Here is a 19,565-nt window from a genome sequence, read left to right as displayed (position 1 = left end):
CTGTCCCTGAGTAACGATTCTGTGTCCCTGAGTAACAATTCTGTGTCCCTGAGTAATGATTCTGTGTCCCTGAGTAACGATTCTGTGTCCCTGAGTAACGATTCTGTGGCCCTAAAGTCTCTGTGGCCCTAACTCTGTCCCTAATACAGACAGGTCTGTCTCTCTTGAATGACCGGAGGCTAATGGAGAATTCTAAGATGGCCGCGATTTATGGCTCCACCATTACACAGTGCTGGCTGGCTGGCTGCTGATTGGCTAATGCGATCACATGTCATGAATGAATGCATTATGGGTCAGCGCGCCTTGTCTGCGCGCCTTCCAAGAGATCCCCGCTCCGTCGCCACACATGTCGCCGCCATTTTTGGGAAAATTTGATTCGTGCATCCGAAGTTTGCTAATTTTCGGATTCGGCGCGAATCGAATTTTTCCTAATCTTCGAAACGAATTCCACTTCGCCATGTTCGATTCGCTCATCTCTATTAATTTCTTTAAAAAAAAAAGGAGGGTGCCAAATGCCAGTGATCTTTGATTTCTTTCACATTGTTCAGGGAGATCTCCACCTCTCCAAGGTTACCTAGTCAGGCATTGAGTTATTTATTCATATACAGCTGTTTCAGGCTATTTGACATTAGTGCAGTGTTTCTAAACTATGGTTTCTATCAATATGCTCAGTGAGATATTAGCAATCAAAAATTCTCAACTCCAACAATCAGTGTATACTGTATATAGTACAGTAAAGCCTTTTTAAAACTGAAGGTGTCCCATTTCATCCCATATCCAAAAATAATAGGATTGTTCCTCACTTGTAAAGCAAATGCACATACAGAATTGTTTATATAGAGTAAAAAAAATATGAATAACAACAGTTTGGATACTTATATAAAAAACAACTAAAATATAACTGACCTTGTGTTTCACACACAAGCAGGGTGCAGTGGGTTAAACTGAGATAAAATAGAAGAAATATTCCTTTTTAAGCTACATGGGATTAAAAACAGCTTCTCCTTGAGTATATTGGCCCGCAAGATACAAGAGGAGAAGGTCAATGTACACTGAGAAATTCCAAACTCTCTGGTTGTCCGTTCACATATAAGGAAGTTTTATTCAGACTTTTCTCCAGGATTTCTTCCAGGATATATATATCCAGTTACAACCAAGAAGATGTTTCCAAGAATACTGATCAGCAGAGTTTGATGATCATAGAAGAAATGTCAGTCAAAATGATATGTTAAAGAAGAATTCTAGGTGTGGATATTCTATATTCTATACAATGTTACATTGATCCAGCTTTGACTAATGTAACTATATATATATATATATATATATATATATATACACACCATACCTGGCCAATGTCCCTGAAAGCTGGAAATCACTGAAGTGGACACTGCTACTACAGCAATCTCCACTGACTTCCTAGTCCCGTGCTGAGTGCCTGATGCCTTGAGATAACAGGAGATCAACCACTGGCCATGGGTGCCATTTAGAGAATGCTTTGCATTTTCTGAATTAATGTAAAGTAGTCTCTGATTGGGGAAAGCGGAGAGCATGACATCACCACCCTGCCCTTCTACCTCGTTCAATCAGAGAACACTTTGCATTCATTCAGAAAGTGCAAAGTATTCTTTGAATGACACCCATGCCAATCAGCTGACCTCCTGTGTTCAGTAAACTGGAGTGCAGCCTCTCAGTGCAGGACCTGGAAGCAAGTGGAGGTCACTGGAGCAGCGGTGTCTACTTCAGTGATTTTCAGATTTCAGGGGCATCAGCCAGGTATGGTGTATACATAGTTATATTGGTAAAAATATACCATGCATGGAATTCTCCTTTAAATTGTATGTCAAGCCAAAACATTTTTCCTATTGGTTTTGAATAGAGAGCATATAGTACAGAACCCTATTGGTTTTTTACTCCTATCCTGGGATTTCTTCTAACTTCGTTTTCTGCTAAAACTGTATTACTAGACAGGAAGTAAGGGGGACTATCCAACAGCAACACAGACAGAAATAAAAATGCTTTTCTTTCGTAGAGTGGGGAAAGGTAGAAGCCCCATGTTAGATGGAGTAGTCCCTGTTGGAGATTGTCTCTCACTTTCTCTTTGGAAACAGGAGTTCTAATCATTCCACACTCTATCTAAAACTGGAAAAACAGAAAATTGTATCAAATACTTACAGTATGTAGCACTCCTCTGACCCCCTGAAGGCAGGATAACACCACCAGAGACAGGGAGTGAGCAAGCATTTACCTCGGGGGCCGGATCCATGGCTACATTGCGGAATTTTGAACAGAAAATTGGGTGCCTCCTAATGTAGGAGGTAGGAGGAGTGAGGCTTAGAGGCCCCAGATAACAGCAGCAGACAACTTACAAACTCTTCGGACCCAGAACAAAGTCCAACTTCACAGTATCAGAACCTTTAAGTCGAACCAGCTACACTTTTTTCAGACTCTAGTGTGTCCAGTATGCGAGACACCAGGCCCTTCTGAGAGATCAGCCTTCATCCTAGCTTTCTCCAGCAAGGGGCCTCCCCTGGATCTCCTCACTTTAACTTGAATTACTCCACACCAGGCAAGGCATCCTCAGGACCACCTCAGCATAGATAGGCCTCAAATAGGCTTCATTGCCTATTCACAGAGCAGGAAACTTACAGTAAGTATTTAATACTATTTTTCGTTTTCCTGGCAGCATACATGTGGTAGATCAATAACTACCTACTAGGGTGGGAAGCCTAAGCAAATCCTTTGTTATAAAAAAGTGAACAAACTATCACCTTGCTCAAAGACAGTTGTAGTGAGGACTACTAAGCCCATCAGTAGTACTGAAAGAACTGGCTGTTGTCTGGGCATTAAAGTGTTACTAAACCCAGAGAAACACACACGTAGCAAAGCCACTCCAGGTGAGGAGTATGGATCATCCATTGACCATTAGAGTGAAGGTGCACGCACAACTCATCTGCGAAACTGCAAGGTAAAGAAAATCTAGGATCCTTAGCACTCTTCAATCTTTATTCGTTATTGGTAAAATCCATATCACAGACAGTGTCAGGGACAAAAAGGTTAACACGTTTCACACTGAAAACTAGTACTTATTCATACTGGTTATGAATAAGCGCTAGTTTTCAGCATGAAACGTGTTAACCTTTTTGTCCCTGAACATTGTCTATAATATGGATTCTACCAATAACGAATAAAAATTGAAGAGTGCAACAAATTCCGGATGTTCTTTACCTTGCTATTACTAAACTCACAACAGTACAATCAATCTGTATATGAAGTAAAGCACGCTTGTTATACTCACTGTGGAACTTAGGGGGTTAATCCTCTGCATTGTGTAAAAAAGATGTTTGATTCTGTCTTCTCTGATCCTCCCCTTCTTCCACAGTCCCCATTTCATCTCCTGATAGAACAGAGCCTTGGGGACAAGCTGCACATGCTCAGTTTAGTGTATATTGCTAGAGAGATTTTTTTTTTTTTTCTTGGGAGGGTGAATGTGATCAGCACTGTCCAGACAGAGGGTCAGGGGTCATGCAGCTTCATAGGACAGCCATGAGAGAATTAAAACTCCTCCAAGTTTTAACTAGTGCTCTGCTGGAAACTGATAGAAATCACAAGACTGCTTTAACTGCTGATGAGAAAAGGTATTTTGCAGTTTATATTTACTAAAATAATTGCATTTCCATGTACTGTGAGAGACCAGATATAGTGAATGTAGGGCCCTGGGTTTAGTAACACTTTAACTTTTTATAGCTTTGCACTTGTTTTTTGGGCAGACGTAGGCAGGGATACTACCACATGTATGCTGCCATGTTGGTGCCAGGAAAAAACAATTTTTGACTTGACATACAGCTAAATAAATAGTCTAATGCTATAGAAGTATAAAGTGTAGGAAAGTGCTTTTGGCAAATGTTGGAGCTTCTGGATTACCTATCTGACCCTGCAGACAATCATAGGTCAGACTGCATAAAATCATATAACAGGCTGACTCTCTGAATTCCACATAGGGAGTGCTAAATGTAGATGTTCTATCATCCGCATTTGAAATTTTATTTTTTCTGATCAGGACTGCTGGGTGGCTATAGTCACATGGTAAGTGGTGGTGGATATGTATTTATTTGTTTCTAATGAACACAATAAATAATTATTTCTCCTACCTCCAGGCAGATAACAGAACCCTGGTGATCTCTGAACACTTTGAGTTGGTCTCCTGTGACCATGTTCCACTTTCGGATGGTATAGTCTGTGCTTCCTGAAAACAGTTCCTTGTTGAGGACATCCAGCACAATACACAGTATGGCTCCGACATGTCCCCGTAAGGTCTGGAAGCAGCAACCACTGAAGGCTTCCCAGATTTTCACTGTGCAGTCTGTGCTCCCTGTCACCAGAAATTCCTTCACTTCCTTCCCTTCCATGTCTGAGGCTTCCAGGATATCGTTGGATGAAAAATGAGCCAAGGCCAACACACAGTTTCTATGACCCTGAAACTCCTGAAGAGATCTGCCAGAGTCTATATCCCAGAGACGAGCACTCCGGTCATAAGATCCACTGAAGAGCAAATTCCTGCTGACCAGAATCCTGTGGGAGATGAATAAACTAGTGATCTATTTTTATAGTTAAAGCATACAGTACCTAACCCCAAAAATATTGTTGCTCATGTTCCTGTAATGGTGAATTAAAACACATTCTGCTTGTATTTTTGATCATTCATCAAAAATGCACATTATATAGAGTTCAATTGTACTGCACCTAAAACATGTGTAAAAAGCACCGGGCCTAACAGTTAGTACTGAGGAAGAGCAGAGGGGGGATATCTGACTAGGTCTGACTCTGGTGCCTACTGGACTGTGTAAGTATATTTAGAGACATAGCACTACTATAACAGGAAAGTGAAAGTAAGCCTTGCATACCTCATTTCTATCATTTAACCTGAAAACCGAGTGAAAGAAAAATAGCAAGATTCCTTCATTAACACTAACCAGTGTGAATGGAGGAATCTTTCCTGCCAGCTATAAAATTTAAAGGATAAGTTCACCTTTTGGACAAAAATAATAAATGCACATTTTTTTGCAGGTAAAAAAATGTGCATTTATTATTATTGTCCAAAGGAGCCTGCAAAGCATTGAACCAGTAATCAGTAGATTGTTGATGCCACGCAGGTCTCCTGCAGACCTGTCAGAATATCTGCTTGCCGAACGGGATGTACAGTCAAGCAAAGATTCTGACAAGAAGCTTGAATGAACTACCACGCCGCTCCACAGCACTATGGTAGTTCATTGAAAACTACAAGCCAACAACCGCTAAGGCTGCCGGGACTTGGAAGCACTCATTCACAGAACTCTGTGAATGAGTGACACGGCCGTGTGTGTGGAGCCCAGCATGGCCACGCCGTTGTCAAATCTGACAGACAGTATGGGGAAACTTCTCCACGTACTATCTGTCAGAGGGAAGGGGGGCAGCGGGCATGGTTGTGGCTATGGGAACATGTTACATATCCCACCCTAAAAACGGGTGGAACATGTAACATGTTTTAAAGGTGTACAAATATATGTTGCGCTCCTAAATACTTCTCAATAAATAATTAAATTATTACCATTAAATTAATTCAAATTATGATACAAATAACTAATAAAAGTGTATAAATACCAAAAAATATTTAAATAGATAATTTCAACTAATCAATCTCCTCCAAATAAATATCAAAATAATTCCACATAAAATACTCCTCTGAAAAAATATTTTGCCAAGTGCTCATAAATCATTAGTGGCATGATGTACTTACTAATACCCTCAATTTCATTTATATTCATAATACCCTCATTTAATATAACAAAAATAATAAACCAACTAATAACACTCAACTAAAACGCATTTAAATGATCCCCATAAACAAAAATAACCAAATGCTCAGAAATAACTAGTAGTGATTAGTATGAATCCAAACATCATCAAAATAATAGTCCCATTGAATAAACAATTGTTTGTATATAGTGACTTGGTGCTTGTTGTTCCTCAATTTGTGACTTTTGTGAATCCTTCAAATAGTGAAGATGTGCGCTCACCTCCTTTGATGCCTGCAATTAGGCTATACACGCTTTCGGTTCACTTTCCCTGGAACCTGCTGGACATATACTTTTGCTGGTAAAATTGGGAGATCCTTCCTTTAGGAGTAATGGATGTATCCTCTGGTGGCTGATTATCCCCTCAGGGATTACACACTCCTTTTGTTATCTCAGACCTCTTAATTATCCTCTCCTTGTGTTACTCCGCATGCAGGAAGAAATAGAGGACATAGTGCTTTACCTTTTAAAACTTTTTTATTCCCACCATCCAAGTATTAAACTCACATTAGACAAGTTTAAATAACGCAATATCCCATTGGAAATCCTCTGCTGGCCTCTGAGTCATACACCTGCCGTCTATCGTGATCACAACCCCCTGATGAAGCCACGTGATTGGAGGCGTAACGCGTAGGGGAGGGGCTACGTCATCACTCGGAGAGGAGCTGCACAACACGATAGACGGCAGGTGTATGACTCAGAGGCCAGCAGAGGATTTCCAATGGGATATTGCGTTATTTAAACTTGTCTAATGTGAGTTTTATACTTGGATGGTGGGAATAAAAAAGTTTTAAAAGGTAAAGCACTATGTCCTCTATTTCTTCCTGCATGCGGAGTAACACAAGGAGAGGATAATTAAGAGGTCTGAGATAACAAAAGGAGTGTGTAATCCCTGAGGGGATAATCAGCCACCAGAGGATACATCCATTACTCCTAAAGGAAGGATCTCCCAATTTTACCAGCAAAAGTATATGTCCAGCAGGTTCCAGGGAAAGTGAACCGAAAGCGTGTATAGCCTAATTGCAGGCATCAAAGGAGGTGAGCGCACATCTTCACTATTTGAAGGATTCACAAAAGTCACAAATTGAGGAACAACAAGCACCAAGTCACTATATACAAACAATTGTTTATTCAATGGGACTATTATTTTGATGATGTTTGGATTCATACTAATCACTACTAGTTATTTCTGAGCATTTGGTTATTTTTGTTTATGGGGATCATTTAAATGCGTTTTAGTTGAGTGTTATTAGTTGGTTTATTATTTTTGTTATATTAAATGAGGGTATTATGAATATAAATGAAATTGAGGGTATTAGTAAGTACATCATGCCACTAATGATTTATGAGCACTTGGCAAAATATTTTTTCAGAGGAGTATTTTATGTGGAATTATTTTGATATTTATTTGGAGGAGATTGATTAGTTGAAATTATCTATTTAAATATTTTTTGGTATTTATACACTTTTATTAGTTATTTGTATCATAATTTGAATTAATTTAATCATAATAATTTAATTATTTATTGAGAAGTATTTAGGAGCGCAACATATATTTGTAGATATTTCTAACACAGTTGTAGTTATGTGTTTCATGTTTGCGATCCTCTAGTAATTATCACACCTGTGGCTCGCAAGTCACTCTGATTCATCTATACATGTTTTAAAGGTGAACCTATCCTTTAAGCAATTGCAACTGCTTGAATACCCGAAGAGTGACTGCATATGGAAGGATGCGTTCACTGTTCAGCCAATAATTTTTCACTCAGCTTCTTTGATTTTTCATTCAACTTTTGATGAGCTGAGTGTTGCCAACAGGGCCACCAACAGCTTCATTTTTGGGAAAACTGTCAGGTCTTGGCCAAAATTTTAGCCATCTTAAATTGGAAGTAAAGACTGCAGATGCTTAAAGCGGAGTTCCACCTGAAAAAAAAAATAAATAAAAGTCAGCAGCTACAAAAACTGTAACTGTAGCCATCTTGAGCAAGGCAGATGATTTATGTAGCATTTACTTCCTAGAGTCCATCTGCTCTTAGCTCAGGCATGCAGGCAGGAATGAGTACTTAGCTGAGAAAGCCCCTCCTCCCTTCCTCCAGATGAAAAAAAAATGCTCATGAGGACTCATGGGATGTATGACAGCATTTTGGCCTAGGCCAGAAACCAAGAAGCAACTTAAGAAATGTAAAAAAAAAGTTTAAAACAAGTAAATATAATATACCTTCCTATCTATTTACTCATAAGGATTTAAATAGTTAATGTTGATTGAGAGAGTTCAGTTCCACTTTAAAATCACTGCTTCTCTTCTTTCCCTATCTATTTTGTATAGTGCTGGCAAAAACATCTCTGTAAACATCTTATTTCAATTTGCTGTGGTCTGGTCACATGACATGGAAGCTCCAGCTACCTGCAGGGTACAGGAGGGAGCATCAACAGTGGATGGGCAATGGAAGATGGTGGGAGATGTGATGGCTTCTAGAATTCAGCCCCTTGTTGAGCAAACCATGACACAGGGGAGCCGAAACTTCTGCATCATGTGACCAGACCAGAGTGGATTGAAATACAAGTACACCCTCCTGCCTGCATGCTTGAGCTAATGCAGATAGATTCCATGAAGTAAATGCTACATGAATCCTCTGCCCTTACACAAGATGTCCATGGATAGAAATGCTAGGGGGTGATTTTTCAACAAAATAAAGCATACCTATATATTAAGGTATTTACAAATAAAAGGTATTTAAACAGATCTTTTATACCAGCACTATACAGCACAGGTAGGAGGAGGGAGGAAGCAGTGGTTTTAAGCACAAGTATCCTTTGTTAGCACTGAAAAGAAGGGTTTTATATAATTTATAATAATTTCTGTGACTTTAACTGAGCTTTAGTTCTTCATCATATTATCAAAAACTGACATATCCGTTTTGAATGGACTAATCCATTGAAGTACTGAAAAAACCCTACATGATGTGTGTATATGAATGTCTGGGCCAGTTAGACAATATTCCACTTAAAAGTTTTGCTGATGGATGACTCAGAATACCAGTGGGGGCAACTGCTGGTAATTATACTGACAAAGAACAAAGAAGACTTCCCACGTTGCACCCATGCAAATCACAGCTAGCAAACATTATGACAGCTGGTCCAGGGCTGGCTTACCCACCTATTAACAATGGACGTGTGTCCTGTGTACATGGTCAGGCACTGTCCCGTTGCTACCTCCCACTTTCTCGCCGAGTGGTCTGCACTGCATGTGAATGCCACCTCATTCTCCAGATGACAAAAGGTGATGTAGCTGCTGTGTCCTACAACCAAATACATGCAAGAAGAACAAAGAGAGGTGTCATGACAGCTTGATACACTGCCTGATCTCCATACATTGTTTACTATGGAACCTTATTAATGTTGATATAGGTTTTCAGCTTCCTATTGTCATAGTGATCGTTGTCACCGAATGTGAAAGTGAACCTCAGATTTTGAGAAATAAAACAGAAATCTTCCAATGGGGACACTGGTCCTGATGACACTCATGACAACCATGAATTTCACTCATTTTGGAGGGATTTCCTATTTAACCCCTTAACCTTTCAGCCATTTAAGGGGTTTCTGATGCCAGGAGACTGGGCAGGGTTTATGAACCTATGACCGCCATGATTGGCTGACATGATCGGAAAGCTCCCGATCACAAGTTGCAATTGGGAGCTTTCCATTACGGGGTGCCAATTGTGCTGGGACATTGCAAAGCGCGAGCTCTCAGCACGTTTGTTTACAATCCAGCAGGCAAATATGCGGCCTCTTGGCATCAAGGCCCACCGATTGACAGGCCGCATATTTGTGTACTGTGGGGTTAAGCTATGGTACAGGAAGTGAAGGGAAATCCCCCAATGGGACTCAGATGGCAAAAAAAAAACTGACAGGGTTTATAACCCTCCCCAAAAAAAAGTTTTGTCTTCAGTTCTACTTTATTTTGATTGTTTTTCTTCAGTAGATGTATTATGCTGAGTTCTTATTCTTCATGATTATATAAACAATGTCAGAAAGACCGAGATTTTGGCTTTGCAGTTGTGTTCATTATTTTCTCAATATAGAGAATGTAGTATTGTGCACCCTAAGCCACAAAATGGTAGTGCAGGCAGAGCACAGACTGTAATAGCGTAGACTGTAATACAACAGAGGGAACAGATGAACTCACAGTGACCACTTCACCTCTGGCACACCCCGAGTCTCCGCTGCCACTGGAGCTGTGCATATCGGGCCTACAAGAGTCCCGCAGCCTGTGAGTTTACTACACACAAAGGCATTAAAGTCCTGCCAATGTAAACTATTACATGTTATAAATATAAATATTGCTAAGCCAGTTCTATTATGTGTGGCTGAATGGTTCCTATTATAAGGGAAAATACGGATATACTCGACAGAAGGTAAGTGCATTCTTCAGTTTGTGGTCACTATGTAACAGGTCCTAAAAAACACAGAAAACAACTACGACCTACCAAAAGGACTTTACCTTCCTCACTCCATCCAATACAAAAGAATGCTTTGTCCAGGGCTACACGTTAAAATGACACTAAACTATATCCTTATTTTTACATAGTTACATAGTTAGTCTGGCTGAAAAATGACAAAAGTCCATCCAGTTCAACCATAAAAAAAATAATAATTAAAAAAAAAAGTTATAATCCTACACCCACAGTTGATCCAGAGGAAGGCAAAAAAACCCAGCAAAGCATGAACCAATTTGCTCCTGCAGGGAAAAAAATCCCTTCCTGATCCCCCGAGAGGCAATCAGATATTCCCTGGATCAACCTTACTTATAAATGTTAGTAACCAGTTGTAGTCTGTGTATCTAGGAAAGAATCCAGGCCTTTTTTAAAGCAATCCACTGAGCTGGCCAGAACCAACTCTTGAGGGAGTCTATTCCACATTCTCACAGCTCTTACTGTGAAGAAACCTTTCCGTGTTTGGAAATTAAATTTCTTTTCCTCCAGACGTAAAGAGTGTCCCCTTGTCCTCTGTGATGACCTCAGGATGAATAACTCTACACCGAGTTCACTATATGAACCACTGATACATTCTCCAATGTAACCTATACACAACCACCCTGTGATCCATTTTTCATGAAATAATTTCTTGCTGTGTTTTTCTGCTTTTTGTAATGTTCTTAGTGAGCTGCCAAACATCTCCTTTCCCCCTTCATTTTTGTTTGAAATGAGCAGTGTATGTTATTTGCAGTTATGTGAGCTGCTCTACGCTTACTACAAACCCCCTAGGCCACAGTCCTTCTCTGGAGCGAGCAAGTGTGGGTGGGTATGTTCCTACATATAGCGGGGCTATGGAGAAAGAACACAGACATCTTCTAACAAGAAGTCGGATCACAGCAACAACAAAAGGAATGTGGAGTTTTGGTGGTGGCTGAGAGCAACAGAAGAGACTTTAATGAGCTAAGAATATAAATTTGAATAGCATTTTCTTTTTTAAACAAGAGTTTAGTGTCACTTTAACATGGACAACCCATCAAAGCGTTTGCACAAATCTGTCCCAGCCCATGCTTTTATTAGACTGTGCATGTCAGCAACAAACATGACAATATTTTCTAATTTGATTATGCTATCAGATTTCAGCTTACTGTAAGGAGATATCTTAATAATTTCCAGGTGCTTGCTACTGGCATAGCACTTGCTATGATTAAGGCTGTTTGCCAAAACACGTAAGCTTCTCTTGCATACCTGCCTATCTTGGATTAGTATCACTTGTTGGGGGTCAGCACCCCAGGCTACAACACTGACTATTACACCTACCTTGTGCTTGGATTCAGAGGTGGAGTGCGGTTTTGGGAGTGCTTGCTATGGGGTACCGCATGTTGGGATTACCTTGCACTTCACATTGCCTTATTGAAAGATGGATTGAATCTTCAATGGTCCAGCAGGGAATGGACAAAATTTGATCCATCTATGAGAAGGCTGGTTTTACTGAAGTCGATCCAGTGATTGACGTCAGTACAGCCCTACTGACGGATTTTTTGCATGCAATCACTGCCACTAGCAGTAATCATTGTGTTCTGCTAGCAGGGAAGGCTTACAGCCAGCAGAACACAATGGGGCTGAGAGAGAGATTTCCCCCATCAACACTGGATATGTAGCAAATTTATTTCCTTTCACCCGTGGTGGAAGGAAAGAAAATTGTTAAATCTATGGCTTCCCCAAGAATTCCCGGAAATCAGGCAATAATTACAAGCAATTCTCCTATGTCAAGCATTACTTGTGATTACTTGTGCCAAGGTTTTTTTGGTTGTACTTCTCCTATGGATCACAGAAGTGCACTACGGTAACCCGATTTCAGACATCAATGGGCATCAATGGACTGAAGCCCGCTGCCAGCTGACATCACTGAGCAAGTCCAGGCTCTGAAAAGATCCTGACCATATGGTCAAGATCCACCCAGACGCCTGGACTGGCAGCTGGTTCAGCCTCTCAGTGAGCCTCTGAGAGTCTGAGCCAGCCCCTCTTGCCCCCTCCACAGCCCAGCACTCCAGTGAGCACGGGGGGGGGGGGGGGCAGAGTAGAGAGCTGGTGACTGACATCAAAGTGCAGAGGGAGAACTGAGCGATCACAGTGTTTGATCACCCAGTTCTCTGTGCAGAGAAGACAGGGGACAGATGAAGCAACCTAGGTGAGTATATTTTTTTTTCTACAGCCCATACTTTTCTCTTAAGTGGTCAAGGTGGTCATTTGCTTACAAGAAGATCTTCTAGCTTATCTGTTATGGAGCTTAGGAAAGGATCATATACTCAACTGTCACTATCGGGTCCTAGTGTTCAGAAAATTCATGTAAAGACAGGAAGATTGCTCTCATACCAGCTTTTTTTTGCAGAGATATACAACGGTCTATGGTCACACTTGGTATCCAATTGTGGGGAACAGAGTGACAGATAAAACCGGCAACCATCTAAAGCTCGTGACCACAAAATGGTTCAAACTCAAAAAAGTCCTAAATCTGCCAGAATTCACTTTTACACAACACATCAGTTTCTCCCTTTACTGCTAAATTTGTTTGTGCCAGAACTGTGCTTTGGAATGGCCACTGAAAATGGATTTATCATAAAATATGAAACATAAATAGTGATATATATCTATATATGTTACAGGTTCTAACACAGTTCATGAGCAGTGTGTATAGTGCTGCAGCACTAATAGTTGTACATGGTCTTAGATTATTATTTATCACGTTAAGGGGGGTATCTCATTTGTGGCTCACGAGTATAATTTATCACAATTTATCATAAAATATGACTTCTGCTTATTTTGCATCAGATGCTGTATTTATTCAATAACACGGTAGATCATTTAACAGATTTATTTAAAAAAACTCTTCTCCTTACCAAGCTGCCAAATTACAGCGTGGTATTTCCCAACCTTGCCACGTAGTTTTAAGTCTCTGATCCTTCCATGTCCTCATTCAATTCAAATGTCAATTCAATTACTATGCAGTACAAGCTTGTATATAAAACCCAGGTCTGATGTCAGCTGAAAGTGAGAGACTCTTGCCAAGATAGTGTTCTGGCGCAATAACAGAACAAGCTTTTAATTATATAATGAAACCTGATTAAAGTAACATTCCGCTTCTGGAATTGTCAACTGGAAAAAACTTGGGGAAATAATCTCTGGAGAGAAATCTCCCTGTCTCTCAGCCAGGTTTAATATACAGTACAGCTTTATAAGAAAATTGCAGTGTCCTTTTATAACACTCTACGTAATTATATCTGCAAATCAGGATTAGACCACCAACGTGTTCTTGGATCACAAGTTCAATTGACTGCATATTGCATTTACTGTATCTATTTTTTATGGCAATGTTATTGGTGAGCTCTAGAATTATCAGCAAAAACACTGTAGATAAGTTCACCAATGTATTTGCATGAGATAATGAGTGTGCAAATGCATCAAGTGTTTTTGTCAATACTTTTAGGCATACGTCAAAGTGAAACAATACCTAAGTGGGTAACAGACATCACTGTGAGTCTAGGAGGTTAGCAGTAGGGACAAGGACAGATAGTTCCCCTATCGACCAGTGTTTTCTGTAAAACATGTAGCCATTTGGAATGGTCTTGGAGAAAATGCTGACCTGCTGAAAATTTTGGGATGCCATAGACTGACTAATCCTAGAGTGAGGGTGGCTACAAATGGACTGACCTCATACAAATCAGCAAGCAAGAGGCAGTAATAAGCAATGCAGAAGTTAAAGTTAGGTTAGAGCAGTGTTTCTCAACTCCAGTCCTCATGGACCCCCAACAGGTCATGTTTTCAGGATTTCCATTATTTTGCACAGGTGATTTGATCAGTTTCACTGCCTTAGTAATTACCACAGCTGTTTCATCTGAGGGAAATCCTGAAAACATGACCTGTTGGGGGTCCATGAGGACTGGAGTTGAGAAACACTGGGTTAGAGTTGAGTGAGAAGAGGGATGAAAGGTGTTAACTGTAGAAGACCTGCTTTAGTTCCATGGGTTGCATGAGTAAAAGCAACAGAACCCAGCACAAAAGGAACCGGTAGATGCCCACATTAGTTATTCTTAGGAATATTGCCCTCTACATTTAGCCTAAGATTTTGGGACCATTTATTATAGGATATATTCTGGATTATGTGCAGCTGAGGCTATTAGGAAAGCTAGATGGCATATTGAAACTAGAAAAACAAATTCAAATGGTCATACTACCCTTGATAACTAAAAAAAATTAGATTTCTAGGCAAGATAATTCCCAGCATCAAAGGAATGTAGAGGGCAATCTTCCTAAGAACAAGCATCGTGGGAACATCTACCTTACCATGTAGTGCTGAGTCCTATTGGTCATTCTCATGTGACCCAGGTGACAGACTCAAATGGGACATTAACACCTTTCAACCCTCTTTTCTTTGATTCAAGTCTAACATAACTAGAAATGTAAAAATTTCTGGAAATTTTTCAGCCATAAGAAAAAAAAACGTTTTTCCCGTTTTATTCCGGAAAAAATGGAAATTTTCTGAAAGATTGAAAAAAAAAAAATTAAATGTCTTTACGGCACCTCTGGCATGCAATGATGTGTTTTGTCATCCTTGTAGCATTTGGAAAAGAATATTTCTTCTCACAATCTTTGCAAATTGCAGCTTTGCACTTTGCCAAAATTGCACTGTGGGAATTTTTCAAACGCTAGATGTTGGTCTCGCCACTTTACTGAGATGAGGAAAATAAAACACTATTTACTGAGCAGACTATAAGTAAACATTATACTGTGATGGTGGAGAACATTAATATGAATCATGTAAAGGTTATAAAGAGAAACCGATTTGACAAATTTACCCTCTTACCTGTCAATCAAGGCCTGAAAGGACAGAAACTATCATCTACTGTATACCAACAATCACCCAACTGTAGGAGGTACAAGATGGAGCCCACAAGAAAACTAAACTGGAGCCTTTCCCCTGCAGTGCCCCATAGTGGCAGAAATACATACAGTATTTCTCTTGTTAGAGAACTGCATTGAGAAGTACAGTGTTCCTTGAATAGTATTCCAAGATTTGCTTGTCTTAAGCTAAGAGAACTTGCAATAATTTAGGATTTTATATATAGTCTCAGAAATCTTTTATTAAGGTCTTCATGTTATATAGTTTGGATGCTGTGTCATAGGTCTATTTATCATTGTAAAAGAAAATATTTCCACTTTTTTTTCAATTTTCAAAAACAAAAAACGGCTTTGGGAAAAAAACGGGGGAAAAAAGCCTTCCCATCTCTAAACATAACGCAACACTAACTCAACTCAACACTAACTCAGCTTAACTCTAACATCTGAATTGCTTATTACTGTCTCCTGAACAATGGATTGGGACAAGGTCTGTCCATAGGGGTTGGTTTACTAGAGGCAAATAAGTTGTTCACTATGCAAAGGAATTTTCACTTTGCAAGCAGGTTTTCCCTTAGCTTAGTGAATGAGGTGAAGCTCTGATGGTTTCTCTCATCCAGGAGGCTAAAATACAGGGTTTTTTTACATGTATTTTTTCTTGGCTTATGAATAGTTATTGTTTACAAAGTGAATTTTTACCATGTTCACTAAGCTAAGAAAAAAATGTAATTGTAAAGTGATCATAACCTTGCAAAGCAAAACACCCTAATTGCCTTTAGTAAATCAACCCCATAGTGTACAATCAAGGCAATGCAATGGGCTGCCAGGTCATCTCATATGTTCCAATTGCTCCATGTGATCTTAGCAGTAATTTTAAGTATTAGAATGCATTTATAGCTATATATCACCATTTAACTAGTGTGATGCTATGGCTTAAGCCAGCCATTAATGCATCAAATCTTAGCTGGTTCAGACTGGCTGAGATTCGATCCATCGATGAACTTGGGTACAATCAGCATGTCTGATCTTTAGCGTGTGATTATTGCCAGCAACTATAGCTGCTGGCAATAATCATTGTGTTCTCCTGGCAGGGAGACTGACTGTGTTTATGTGGGAATTAACCACAGGCTGAAAGAAGAAAATTGCATAATATATGGCCTGCCTTAGTGTCAATGTGTATTCAGAGGCTGTGAGAGTGAATGTGCTCTATATGTGTGCAGGTTGTATTGCCTCCCAATGTCCAACAACCTTCCATTGCTACACTGATAAGGATTGGATAGAGCCTACAGATTCTATGACAATGAGCAATCATTCGATTAGGTGAAGTAGTGGTGCAGACTTACCTTGCAGCAACTTGCAGCACTGATTGTCAGATGTTCTCCATAGACGGGCTGTGCAATCCTCACTGGCAGTCAGCAGGTGACACCCATCAGGGCTCAAGCTCATCCAGTTGATTCCTCCCTTGTGATCTCTACAGATTTTAATCAGAGAATTGGTTGTAGTAAAAGTGGAGCTATTGCTCCCCATTCTCTGGAGCCCAGCATGGGCAGTGGCAGAGGGAGGAGGACTCATTGGGTTCACCACTCCAATGTGAAAGGAGAAGACAGCATTTTCCAGCTCATACTTGGATCTTCTACATTGTGACAAATGATCTGCAGCCACTAAACCCTGATTTAAAGAAATAAAGAAAAAACGTTAGCAAGGATGCAAGAAAGTATCGCATTGGTGAAGTTATGAGTTTTGCACATTCATTGGCCTCTTCTCATTGATTAGTGTATAGTGGCCATTATGCCCCATGCTGCTGGTGTAGCTCTCTCTACTCTACAGGTAAAACTCGAAAAATTAGAATATCGCGCAAAACTTCCTTTATTTCAGTAATGCAACTTGAAAGGTGAAATTAATATATGAGATAGACTCAGTACATGCAAAGCAAGATAGTTCATTTGTCATAATTGTGATGATTATGGCTTACAGCTCATGAAAACCCCAAATCCACAATCTCAAAAAATTAGAATATTGTGAAAAGGTGCAATATTCTAGGCTCAAAGTGTCCCACTCTAATCAGCTAATTAAGCAATAACACCTGCAAAGGGTTCCTGAGCCTTTATATGGTCTCTCAGTCTGGTTCAGTAGGAATCACAATTATGGGAAAGACTGCTGACCTGACAATTGCGCAGAAAACCATCATTGACACCCTCCATAAGGAGGGAAAGCCTCAAAAGGTAATTACAAAAGAAGTTGGATGTTCCCAAGGTGCTGTATCAAAGCACATTAATAGAAAGTTATGTGGGGATGATTGCAGGGATGATCGCAGCCTGGAGAGGATTGTCAGGAAAAGGCCATTCAAAAGTATTGGGGACTTTTACAAGGAGTGGAGTAAGGCTGGAGTCAGTGCATCAAGAGCCACCACACACAGACGGATCCTGGACATGGGCTTCAAATGTCGTATTCCTCTTGTCAAGCCGCTCCTGAACAACAAACAACGTCAGAAGTGTCTTACCTGGGCTAAAGAAAAACAGACCTGGTCTGTTGCTCAGTGGTCCAAAGTCCTCTTTTCTGATGAGAGCAACTTTTGCATCTCATTTGGAAACCAAGGACCCAAAGTATGGAGGAAGAATGGAGAGGCACACACTGCAAGATGCTTGAAGTCCAGTGTGAAGTTTCCACACTCTGTGTTGATTTGGAGAGCCATGTCATCTGCTGGTGTTGGTCCACTGTGCTTCATTAAATCCAGGGTCAACGCAGCCGTCTACCAGGAGATTTTGGAGCACTTCATGTTTCCTTCTGCAGACGAGCTTTATGGGGATGCTGACTTCATTTTCCAGCAGTACTTGGCACCTGCCCACACTGCCAAAAGCACCAAAACCTGGTTCAATGACCCTGGGATTACTGTGCTTGATTGGCCAGCAAACTCGCCTGACCTGAACCCCATAGAGAATCTATGGGGCATTGCCAAGAGAAAGATGAGAGACATGAGACCGAACAATGCAGAAGAGCTGAAGGCCGCTATTGAAGCATCCTGGTCTTCCATAACACCTCAGCAGTGCCACAGGCTGATAGCTTCCATGCCACGCCGCATTGAGGCAGTAATTGCTGCAAAAGGGGCCAAACCAAGTACTGAGTACATATGCATGCTTATACTTTTCAGAGGTCCGATATTGTTCTATGTACAATCCTTGTTTTATTGATTACATGTAATATTTTCATTTTCTGAGATTGTGGATTTGGGGTTTTCATGAGCTGTAAGCCATAATCATCACAATTATGACAAATCACGGCTTGAACCATCTTGCTTTGCATGTAATGAGTCTATCTCATATATTAGTTTCACCTTTTAAGTTGCATTACTGAAATAAATGAACTTTTGCATGATATTCTAATTTTTCGAGTTTCACCTGTATACACAGCCCCAGAGTTATTATCCATCATAATACTTGCAATGGCAAGTGCTTCTTATTGGTCAGCGGTGTCATTGGCTTGGGCTGACCAATGAGTGCTTGCTGTTGTGAGCATTATGATGGATACCTGCTTTGGGGCTGTGTATTATGGTGTACAAACCGTTACACCAGCAACAAAAGGCAGTGGGGTCCAGATGGGGTGACCAAGATATTTATTGTTAATTCCCTTTTTCATTTTTACTGAGTGTGTTTTATGTCACTGGTACTATTTTGAAAGGCTTAAATCACATATACTGCATAATTCGGTTTCCCTGGGGTTGAAATAGAGATCTCTTTAGAGATCTGATCATTGGACTATAGGTCTAAATCCAGAGCCTTACAATGGTGGAAGTGGTGGTATTCTTTATTTCAGGTCATGGGATCATGCTAAAGTACTATTGTGCATGATTTAAAAAAAAAATGATCAGCTGAATGAATGAGAAGGAGAAAGCAGGTAGTAGTATGACTCATCAATAATGTACAGCAGGTATCTCCACACTTTCTAAACAAAGGGCCAGGTTACAATCCTTCAGACTTTAGAGGGGCAAGACTATGGCCAGTGGAAGTAAGATATATACTGGCATTGGTATCGATGCCCCATCATTTGTGTCTGTGAAAGGAATAGTGCTTCATCATTGGTGTCATTGAGAGGAATTGTACCTCATTATTGATGGCAGTGAGAGGAATAGAACCCCATCATTGGTGTCAGTGGGAGGAATAGTACCTCATTATTGGTATCAGTGGGAGGAATAGTGCCCCATTATTAGTGTCAGTGGGAGGAATAGTGCCCCATCATTGGTGTCAGTGGGAGGAATAGTGCCCCATTATTAGTGTCAGTGGGAGGAATAGTGCCGCATTGTTGGTGTCAGTGGGAGAAATAGTACCCTACTGTTGGGATCAGTGGCAGGATATATTGCTCCATTGTTGGT

The 19,565-nt window shown here is 40.3% G+C and overlaps 1 protein-coding gene across 1 annotated transcript in view; it reads right to left on the bottom strand.

Annotated features, from left to right (window-relative positions):
• WDR86 (WD repeat domain 86) overlaps positions 1-19,565 on the bottom strand; it is a 94,256-nt gene that overhangs the window by 61,172 nt on the left and 13,519 nt on the right. Inside the window, exons 2-4 of the mRNA XM_089673119.1 lie at positions 16,543-16,867; positions 8,989-9,130; positions 4,149-4,569 (exon numbers count right to left, since the gene is read on the bottom strand). Coding sequence (XP_089529245.1) covers positions 4,149-4,569; positions 8,989-9,130; positions 16,543-16,771 — 792 coding nt within the window. The 5' untranslated portion in view covers positions 16,772-16,867. The remainder of the gene's footprint in view (positions 1-4,148; positions 4,570-8,988; positions 9,131-16,542; positions 16,868-19,565) is intronic.

Source organism: Staurois parvus, unplaced genomic scaffold, assembly GCF_062004578.1.
Source record: "Staurois parvus isolate SC_StPar_1 unplaced genomic scaffold, SC_StPar_1.0 ptg000136l, whole genome shotgun sequence".
NCBI classification, from domain to species: domain Eukaryota; kingdom Metazoa; phylum Chordata; class Amphibia; order Anura; family Ranidae; genus Staurois; species Staurois parvus.
Note: the sequence above shows the minus strand (reverse complement) of the source record. Positions and strands in the feature narration are given on the sequence as shown.